This window comes from Oxyura jamaicensis, chromosome 8, assembly GCF_011077185.1.
Source record: "Oxyura jamaicensis isolate SHBP4307 breed ruddy duck chromosome 8, BPBGC_Ojam_1.0, whole genome shotgun sequence".
Taxonomy (NCBI): domain Eukaryota; kingdom Metazoa; phylum Chordata; class Aves; order Anseriformes; family Anatidae; genus Oxyura; species Oxyura jamaicensis.
The window spans coordinates 23,934,564-23,945,205 of record NC_048900.1 but is presented as its reverse complement, the minus strand read 5'-3'; the positions used below and the strand labels follow the sequence as shown (position 1 = coordinate 23,945,205).

Sequence of the window (10,642 nt, the reverse complement as noted above, 5' to 3'; positions counted from 1 at the left end):
ATCTCAGTGCAACTGAGATCCAAAATACTCCAGAGCTTCCAGGACACAGTAGCATTGCAATTCTGTAGAAGTGGGAGAAAAAATAAATAAATAAATAAAAAATCAGGCATGTTTCCTTTTTCTCCCAACTTCTCTCATACTGAAGATGTGGCCGGCCATCTTTGAAGCATTCATCCACCAGCCTCAGGTGACAGGGCATGGGCATATGTTAGTATAGGAAAATAGGCTTCCCAGCCCCGTTAGTAACCTGGGCTGAATGAAATGTCTGTGTGGGACACCCAAACACATGGGTCAGGAGGCAGCTCAGCCTTCAGCTGCACATTTCAGCCACACTGGGAGGCTGCTGCTACTGCTGAGAGCAAGTTTGGTGTCTCCTATTTTATTTTATTTTATATCACAAAATAAAACTGACTTGGGTCTTCAAAGAGAAGTTCCCCAGAGCAATCCTGGAGACATTAGCATGTCTGGCCATTTCTCCTGCCCACAGAGGATGCACACAGGCTCTTCACCTCCCTGGGCTACTTGTAACATCAGCACTTCACCCTACTACAGCCTGAGGGTGTACGCTACTGGCAGAGAACTTGAATTGTGCAGGCACAGCAAAGTAAATGGTTTATTACCCTTCCTCCAGTGCTGTTCCAGAGGAAGATCAGCAAAACCACTTACAATTTGTAAAGAAAGGAGGAAATGAAGTGAGGGCAGGAAAAAAAGTCAGCTGAAAAACCCTCCATCACCAGCCTGGCTCCAAGGGATTGCAACCTGTCTTGGGGATTTTACCAGTTCATGGTCAGTGGGAGCCCTATAGCTGTGTCCCTTTAGTAGGGAGAAGTAGACAAGTGGCAGCCGACTGAATTTAAGAGCCTTCCCTGTGTCACTGGCAGGGCTGTTTGGGCCTGCAATGATGCACGATCCTACGAGCTAGCACAGAAATGCTGCCAAAGCCTGCAGACTGTCTTACCTGGCTCCCTTCGTGTTCAAACAGTGCAAATCTCATATGAGTATCTAAAAAAAGCCCTGCTTTTTTATCCTCCTACATTAGCTGGTGCACCTTTACAAGAAGAAGAAAAAAAAAAAAAAAAGGCAAAGAAAACAAAAGCAAATAAAACTGCTGAGGAGTCAAACAACTTCAGTCTGATTTCCAGGGCTGTAAATGGCATTAGTAATGGGAACACTACTATGGTTTAAAGGCAAATTATATGTTTTGCCTCAAAAATTAATTTTTGTTTTTTCCCCCTTCTCTATTGGTAATTATAATCTGTCAGCTCACTCCCACGCACGTCTGCACGTTTTATGCAACTCTTGATACTTGTGGCTGTCGATACAGAAAGCCTTTCAGGTTTTAAACTGTGACACATTTGCGTGGGTTCAATGAAAAGGATCCATTTGCAGTTTGGGGAGATCTGCAGTGCTTGGCTGGCTTCCAGCAGAGGGCTCACCAAAACACCCCCTTACAAGAATTACCTTGTCGAGCGCTTAGGGACCGGAGCGCTGGCTGGAAGGATTTCGCCCTGGATTTAAGCACACGCAGTCTAAAGCACATGCAAACAGCCAAATACACCTCAGGCTTGGTCCTGCTTTCAGACCATCCCTGAACAAAGGATGTGTAAAAACACACGCCTTCAAGGCTGGCCTGGGGAGCCAGCATGCCTGGGAGCCAGCAGGGGAAAATAATCTGCATTACTGCATGAGGAAGACTGGGTCCGTGTTAACAATCCCTTTCAAAATGAAGGTGCTGTCAGCTTGTTTAATTTAATTTTCTCTACCTTAATTTACTTTTGGAAATGAGCTAAATGAATGAATTGAATTATGGCTACTTTAACTCTGGAGGAGCATATCCACATAGGAGCTTACTGTGGTTTCACTAATCAGCTTTACGTTTACACCCTAAATGTATTTGGATTAGCTCTCCTGAGTATCCTCATGTAGATATGCCTAGACATACCCACCTGCTTTTCTCTTCCTTCCTCGGGCTTGCTTCTCTGAGGAAGCCAGGGCTCAATGAGCAGAATTACAGCACCTGTGTTATTTCAAGCCTCACCCCTGTGTGGACTCTCCCTGTTTCCAAAGAGCAGGGCAGTGCACTCCACTTTGAAAGCACGGAGAGCTGCTATGTGTTGGATGGGTTGACTTGGGTAATGTCTGGTGTACGTAGTATGTTAATCCCAATATCATATTTCTAATTTGAACTCAAGAGATGGTCATTTTCTGCTAGCGTCTCACCAGGTAAATGCGGTGCAATATCCTCCATAGAAAATAGGAGGATGGGGGACAAGAAGAAACCTCTTCTCATCCTCTTTGCAGCTTTCTGCTCTAGGGTCAGTAAAGATGCACAGCTGGGTCTGAGCCATGTGCACTGCTTATAATTGTGGCTACTTCTCCTACACTTGTGTGAAAATGTGGTCCCAGTTACAGGCGAATCTTTCCTGCCTCCATGCGGTGTCTCCTCGAGAAGGTGAGCTGGGGAGGGAGGGCAGGAACAGAGGGATGGATGACAAGTAGCAGGATCCCCTCAGTGGCACAGGGAGAGACACCTGCAAACTCCCCTGAGGAGCAGGCTCTAATATGATGCCTTCTCTATAAGCAGCGTGGAGCAATCCCTGCATTCAGAAAGGTAAGGCCTCAGGGTACAGACCCGGTCAGATTGCCAGGTAGCCCTGGGATTCTCCATGCACCAAGCCAGTGGGGTTTGCATGGCCCAGAAATAATAATCTGCTGTAAGAGGTGGGTGGCCATCTGGCAAACGTGTATCTGTGCTTGCTTTCTGGAAATAGGCACTGGTGATTGCTCAAAGAAAAAAAAAAAAAATCAAGCCTGCGGTAATGGCTGAGGATTTCTGACCTTTGCTCTAACATTGTAAATTTGTTTTTATAGCTTCTAATTGGCCTTGCTTTGGAGCACGCACATTATCTAACTGCCAGGGCACCAGCTGTCATTATCTGCTGGGCCATTTGATTTGTGTTTTTTACGTTTGAAACTTGTCAGACAATCCCAGAAAATACTGCGCTCTCCTTGCAGTGTCAAATATGGGCCCGGTTAATTGTGCATCCCTGAGAGCGAAGTGTGTGGAGTAATCAGGCATTGATTGTTTAGCTGAAATGGCTGCCCATCTGCAATGGAACCGCCGCTCCTCCGGATGGAGGGGAACGTGTAAAAATTAGATCAGCAGATACATGACAGCAACCAGATTTCTTGGTTTCAGGGATCAGAGGTTAGCCATTTTCCAGCCTTGATGATTCATTTTTGATCCCACTCACGTGGCTTGAATAACCTCATTTTCTCCTCCCTTTACAGTTTAAACACAGAGTCCTCTTCTGGTTTGGCCCTCTTTAATATGCTAGCTGCTAAGTCCCTAATTAAAATCTGTCGCTCGCCACCTCAACATGCTTCACCAGGTGGGAACTAAAGTCAAGAAACGTGTGTGAAAGAGCTCAGAATGCCACAAGGGCACAGGTGTGCCTGGGGGCTGTGACAGTCCTCACCTGCTCCGGGGTGGTGGCTTTGTAATCCTCAGCTCCTCTAAAACGTCAGCCTGGTTTGTCAGTCTGCTGATGCATTTTAAGACCTATAGGGATTAAGTTTTCCTAGCAATTAAAAATACTGATAAAATTGGTTTAGAGGTGAGCATGGGAAATGTATTTGGTGTAAACATATACAGGGCTTGTCCTGATGGGCTGAGAGAGCTAAAGCAAGCAACATCCCCATTTTGCAGTATGTGAAAAAAAGCATCACTGGAAACCCCAACATGCCAGGCCTCAGTATGAGCTCTGCTCCTGCTGTATTTAGATAGAAGCAATTTTGCTGTTGAAATCAGAGGTTGGTATTTTTTCCCATGGGTTCCGTAACTCAAAATTATGTTGAGATCAAGCACGTAGTGGGGGTTTTTTTAGCAGTAAAGGTGAATGTATTCAGATTATTCAAGTGGTGATTTTTTGGATGTACAATTAGTTGACTGTGAGACGTGGTATAAATTTGGTATTGTAATTGCTATGCCTCTGAGATTTCAATTTGCAAAACAGTTTGCATGGCTGCAAGATTAACTGCTGTATGTGTGATGAGCTCGCAGCAGAGCTGTGGTCTGATCATGACTGTCTGTCAATTGGCTGTGCATCCAAAAATCACTGCCATGAGAACCTGGTGTGAACAGAGTGCTTGATACTCACCATGCTTCAGTTCAGTGAAGGCTTGGATAGCTGCTAAAAAAGGACAGTGTCTAAAAATCCCACCTGTAGTTGGTTAACCAAGGTTTGCTTTTTTGGTGTTACCTAGATGATGAAAAAGGAGACATAAGACCCATTTTTATCCTCTTTGAATGTTCTTATGTTGCCTCCTTCTCTTGCAGAGAGGAGACAGGTCGGGCTGCCTTTCTGGGAGGGAGGTTCAGCGGCGATGCTCTTGTGATCTGTCCCAGCGGGTGCAGGGAATTCAGTGCCCCTGTAGGGGCGAGCCCTGCCCGGCCGGTGCTGCTCCTGCACTGGGCACAGCCAGGCTATCAGCAGTGACAGGAGCAGCCCCAGGGCAGGGGACGGGCTGACTGACGTGCCTCCCTGTGTTCTGCAGGGTTCTCTGTTTGGTCCACAGCTGCTGCCATGTTTGGGTCTCCAGTGTCGTCTAGGAACTTGTCAATGTAATTATACACAGCACCAGAGAAAGCGCTTGTTCGCACTTCTCTGTGCCTCTCAGGTCTCCCTCCCAGGGTCCTACTTTATTTATTTTTGTCTCAGTGTTTATCTCTTCAAAATACCACTGTGCCGTAGGTTGGTGATCGAGCTGTGGAGATGCCATGGATGCTGAACTGGTGGCAGCTGTGATGGCAGCGGGGAGGGGAGGGCTGGTGGAGTGAAGCCCCCTTAGCCCTGTGCCCCGTCAGCACCTACATTATTACAATTCTTTTCAAATGTGTTTTTAAACCTCTTCCTGCAAATAAAAGTAGAAGTGCTGACAAAGACATCTGCACCGGGGGAAGGAAGGCAGCAATGTGTCACGGTGGCAGGATGGTTCAGAGGCACCCAGCTCCCAGGGGTGATTTGGGGTGGAGTGATCAGGGAACCTGGTTTCCATCTCGGCTCTTTTCACTGAAGCATTTCTGCCTCCGTGCGGGTTTGTACAGCACCGAGCACCACCTGGGTCTGGGGCTCCAGCTGCTGCGGCAGGTTCAGATAACTGAGGAGGGAGCAGAGCGAGTATGCAGAGAATAGATTGCACACACGTAGAGGATGCTCTCCGCTTGCCTCCTGCCATAGCAGTGGGGGTGAATGAACAAAACCAGCAGGGCTGGGGGGCTGCTGGCAGGGCCAGGAGCTGCTCCTTGGCTCCTGCACCCAGCTCAGAGGCACCTTTGCAGCTCAGGTGTGACCTGACGGTGCTGCAAGGCAAAGGGCCTTAGCAGCTGGATGGACAGACAGACGGACAGGCCGAGGCCGCCCGCTTGTCTGTGCCTGTCACTGCTGTGAAATACAACTGGCAGGAGCCGGAGGGTGGCGAGAGCGCTGGGATGTGATACGGAGGATTTTAATTAAGGCCTTTAAGCAAAGAGGCTACGTAAGTAAACAGAATAGAAATGCTACAGAACTAATGGATAATAAAGGCTAGAGATTTCCTTAAAGTAGCAAACATCCAGCACGCACGCTGTGAACACACCCCAGCAGCACTTTGGGAAACCCACAGTGATTGTTCCAGGAGCCAAAGCCGCACAGAGAAGGTGTCTGCTCCCCCGGACAAGCTGCGGGAAGCCACGGAGCTGTGCTGAGCTCAGTCCTTAGCCCCAGAACTCCTGGGGCAGCTCCACAAGAGTATTTTGTATTTTGCGTAACTCTGCTCCTCGGAGATCAGCAGTTAACTCCCACTGCTCTGCTCGGACAGCAGCCCACCAGGTGCTGGAAGTGCCAGGCCCCAAACAACAGTGACAGCTCCAGTTCTCAATTACCATTAGATATTTGGATTTAATGGGCATGGTGAAACAGTCGGGCTCTTTGAGCACACTGATTTAGATGCCAGCACGTTGGCATCCCATGCAGTGCAATGGGTTCTCCCCAGCCCCATGAGAGGAGTCTGGGGACATCAGAGATTGTCCTCTGGGCTGTGAGCTGTCCTGGCAGCAGGGACAACACAGAGGTGAGCAGACCTGGGAACTGTTCACAGTATCTGCCCCAGGAGGAAGTATTCACGGTGATAGGAGGGGTGTTACTGGGGAGAAATGAAGTGAAATGTTTTGGGAGCGTGGGGGCTGCAGTGAGCTGTAGGAGCGTTAGCCCAAAGGGCAGCAGTGGGGCCCATCTCTTGGAGAGCTCAGAGCTGGTGCAAAGCCCTTGAAGTCTCCTGGAAAGACTAACCCTGCTCTGGCCAAACGAGTGTGGGCCCAGCTGGTCTTTAACCACCTCCAATTTCTCTCGAGTTGCCAAAGCCTTCCTTGCAGATGCAGTTCCCTGTGAGATTTACACATGGTGGCTCCTCAGAGCTCAGCCCATGTGCAGCTAAACTGCCGCAGGAGCACCACAGCGTTTCACAACATCTCTCGTTCTCTTCCTTTGGCAGGAAAGAAAAGGAGCCGCTTGTTAGAGGCACTACCCCGCAGGGTCAAGGGACCAGCCACGCCAGCGGCAAGCTGGAGAAGAGGAGCCAGACGCACCCGAAGGACCAGTCTCTCTCCACGCGATGAGAGGGGAGAAGAAGAAAGAGAGGAGAGAAGAGGGCTGGTCTGTGGGGCGAGGAGGAGGAGTGCAGCTGGGGCTGGAACTGCTGATGCTTCTCTTTTATTTTCCCAGATAAGTATTTCTAAGATAACAAATAGTCCAAGGGGGAAAGAGGGAGAGGGAAATTAGCTAGAAATTTTACCATTGATTCTTTTTTATTTATAGATGGTAAATCAATTTCAGACTTTTTTTTTTCCCTTCATCTCTGGGAAAATAAAGAGTGACCCGATAGATTTAGAGAAATCATTTGCAGTGGCTGAAAAGCTATTTGTTACAATGAGAAAGCCTCCCCTTCCTCCACCAGCCTCTCTTGCTCTCTTTAAAGGGGTAATCCATACGATGAGCAAATGAGGGAGTCCTGGCTCCCCTGCTGCCCCGTGTGATGTCTCCTCTTTTAGTGTCAGGCTCAGAAGCTTTTATGCCAATTGCATGCAGTAGCCCAGTTAGCTTGCATTAAGAGAGCCTGATAAATAGCTTCTGGGAGTCAGGCAGGCGCTTCTCAGTGTGCCGTTTATCATCTGCTGCATGGTTAGGTTTTTTGCTCTTCTATCAGATCATTTGAGGAAAGTGGTCATATGAGAAATGTTCCTGATGTCACCTGTCAGGCTGCAGGCATGAAACTCACTGCAAGACCTGTCTAACAGGCAGAAGGTCCTCCAGCAATAACTGGTTGGGGTCTAGAAAGACTGGACTTCAGAGATTTACGACTGAGGCAGTGTCAGCTAGGGGTAGTGCTGAAAGGGATGAACCAATGATGTTGTGCCACTGCTGTAAATCTCAGGTGGAACGTCACTATCGTCCCATTGCATGGACAGCAAGTGCAATGTCTGCTTGAAGCCACTGTCATCAGGCAGTCTTGTTTCCTATCTTGTGTGACTTACTGGAAACATTTGCCAATGATGTGGATTTGAAGTGCAATGCCAGTGGTTCTGAGACTGGAGAGTAAAAGAGGGTGACTGGGAGGAGGTTGGAAGTACCTCTCAGGACTGAGAAGGGAGAGTGGACTTAGAAGTGCTGGCTTGGAGGAGAGAAGATGCTGAGACCCGGTAGATAGGAAGGGAAAGGATGAGCCAGGCTGGGGTTGAAGAGGGATGTGTGAATGAAGAGGGATATGTGAAAGACTGAATGAGTTCCCCTTTGCGTGGGGTGGTGTCGAAGAAGTAGCAGTCCCAGACGTTCCTTTCGCTAGTGAGAACCAGGGTTGGTTGCTCCTCTTCTCTTTCCAAGGACTTGAGTTTTATGATTTAGGAGCAGGGTCAGACTCAGCTGGGCCCCCATCTTACAGACGTTACAGAGAACTGCCTGAAAGCAGCCTGGGTTGCATACCTGCAGCCAGGAAGCCAGTAGGCCCTCGTACGTGCTCATCTGTCTTTGAATCATGTGTCTGTACCAATGTCATGATGGATGGATGGGAGCTCAGTATAAGGTCCTTGGAGGTCCTTTCCATACAAGTAAAAACAAAGCAAGCAGGGTCAAAGCTGAGGTCTGCCTACTGTGCCTCAGGACCTCACACCTACTTCTGTAGCCCTATTGCACCCCCAGACAGCCCTCGTGGGAGCCACTGGCACGTGCTTTCCATCCAAATAACATGACTGCAGTCAGAAGGAGTGAGCAGGTATAATTCAGGACAAAAAATTAGGCTTTGCATGCCTTCTGGAAAAGGGCAAGCTACTCAGGATCTGACAAAACTTGAGCTGATTGTGTCTGTGCATTTGCCAGCTGTTTGCTGGGCTTTCATTAGTTAGTTTATCTCTGATAGGGGGAATTTGGCTGAAAACAAGCAAAAGATATCTCACCGAAAGGAGAATGATTTTAAACACCAAACAAACCTGATATTGTCAGTCTTTCAAGGTGAGGGGGTTAAACTGTGAGCATTTTAGGGAGAATAAAATGCCCTCGTGTGATGAATTCCAAGGCATCCAAAAGGCACAGTGCTGGCTTTCTGTCTCCAAGAGCAGAGTAATGAATAGCAGTGACAGTGCGATAATTAAAATGACCTCTTGGAGATATGGATTAGAAGGTATGCAGAGGGGGGGAAAAATTCTCCTTTGAATTAATCTAGTGTTAATTTATGACTATCGTTGGGTTCTATAGGTTTTGAGGGAAAGACTTTCAAAGTTGGTTTACTGGGGGAGAAATGTTCCTTTTGTGTATTAATTGGGAAAACATTTGCAGAATTCCTTATTATTTTTTTTTGAATGGTTCTATATATACATATGCATATATATAACAAGAGAATTTCAGGTATTTGCTTAGCTACTAAAGGATTTCCTCTAGAATTATGAATAAAGTAATAAAAGCAGCTGTGGAATGTGTGTGCTGTTTCACTTTCATTTCTTCTTCCCCAGTAGTCCCCAGAGTCACTTTGAAACCAAGAAGAGGACAAGCTGGTTCTGGGAAGCCCTTGGGCAGCCCTGCTATCGGGTGTCAGAGATTCCTGCCATCTGACTTGTCAGCCTTTTAAGTTTAGATTTAATAACTGGATTTTCCTGAAATCGTTGTCTCTGCTTCTTAATTGTCTCCTGTCACCCATATCTGCTCCAGAGCCTGCAATTTTCAACTTTCAGTAGAGACTAATGCAGAATCCTCATCGCTACTGGAGATGCTTCCCTTCTGCCGAGATATCCCAAGCTTCTAGTCGGATAGAAGGGACAGATTGGAGACAGTTACCCATATGGGAAATGTTGACATCCCATTTGTCAACTCCCATGTTGGTAACCTTCTTCCCATCCCCTCCACCTGCCTAGCAATACCATAACATCCAAACATAAGGTTATCTGCCAAGAGCATCTGCCTTGCTCGTCAGCCAGGCAGCATGCCCGTTTTGGAGCCCACCCTTCCCATCCTTGTTCCAGCACTTTGTGCTCAAAGTCTTTGCTCTCGCATTTCACTCCCATACCTTCTGGTCCACTAGCAGCCCCAGCTGCCCAACCCATCTTTCCACCTCGAGATCCCTACTGTGTCCCCCCTGAACCTTACAAAGTGAGTCTATAGAGTTTTCTCCACAGACAGACCTCTGCTATCATGGTTCACCAGTAAAGCATGCTTCTTGAAAGCTCTCCCTGACCAGCTGGGGACAGGAGCCTACACTGTTGGCTCACATGATGAGGGCTTGCACATCCGTAGGGCAGAGCGTGTGATGTGCACACACCATTTCACAAATGCTTGGGAAGACCTCATGGGAGGTGAAAGTATGAAGTATTCAGCACCCAGTCTCTAGTTCAATTTCCCCTCACGTGAGCACTGAGGTCCTTTTAATCCATCTGATCAGACAGATCCCACTTCAGAGCCTTCTTCTAGCCTGCTAGCTGGTGTGGTTGGAGCCTCGTCTTCCCAGATAAGATGATCTGTGTCTCAGACGTAAGTAATGCACATTGTACACTCAGCAAGTAATTCTTTCCTAGTCTCTCATGTCAAGTTCAAGGTAAGGCAATATCAGGGATTTTTAAAGTTTCAGAAACCAATACAAGGCCAAAATTGGGTGTCTGACTTGTCAGAAATGAATTTACTTTCCAGAACAAATGCATGTGTTTATCTGAGCCCACGTGGTGGACTCTTCTTGTGGGGAGACCACAGCCCCGTTGCACTGCCCTGCCTCTCCTGCTCTCTGCCTGGGGAGTTGGAGGGCCCTCCCTTGGAGGGGTAACAATGAGTTTACTTTGCTTTGCACAGGACTGGGGCATTAATATTAAAATACTGAAATTAACTTGTTTTGGGCTCTCCTGACAAGAAAATCCTGCTACAAACCCCTGCACAGGCAGTCTAACTGCATTGAATTGGACCCTCGCTGTGAGGGGATTATATATTCTGATTGGGGCTACGTTTGCAATTATTTTCCCTGCCACACCAAAGACCTTTACTGCAGAGCTGCAAACCAGTTATAAGAACATGAAATGCTTTGACTTCTTCACGAGGGAAACATTAATCCAATCACAGGTTATGTCCATTACAGA

At 47.6% G+C, this 10,642-nt stretch overlaps 1 protein-coding gene across 4 annotated transcripts in view; it reads left to right on the top strand.

Moving 5' to 3' along the window:
- The window catches only part of BEND5 (BEN domain containing 5), a 921,457-nt gene extending 913,795 nt beyond the window's left edge, over positions 1-7,662 (top strand). For all 4 annotated transcript variants that reach the window (XM_035333426.1, XM_035333424.1, XM_035333425.1 and 1 more), the window contains one exon: positions 6,532-7,662. In XM_035333426.1, coding sequence (XP_035189317.1) covers positions 6,532-6,655 — 124 coding nt within the window. In that variant the 3' untranslated portion in view covers positions 6,656-7,662. The remainder of the gene's footprint in view (positions 1-6,531) is intronic.
- Positions 7,663-10,642: the final 2,980 nt, after the last annotated feature.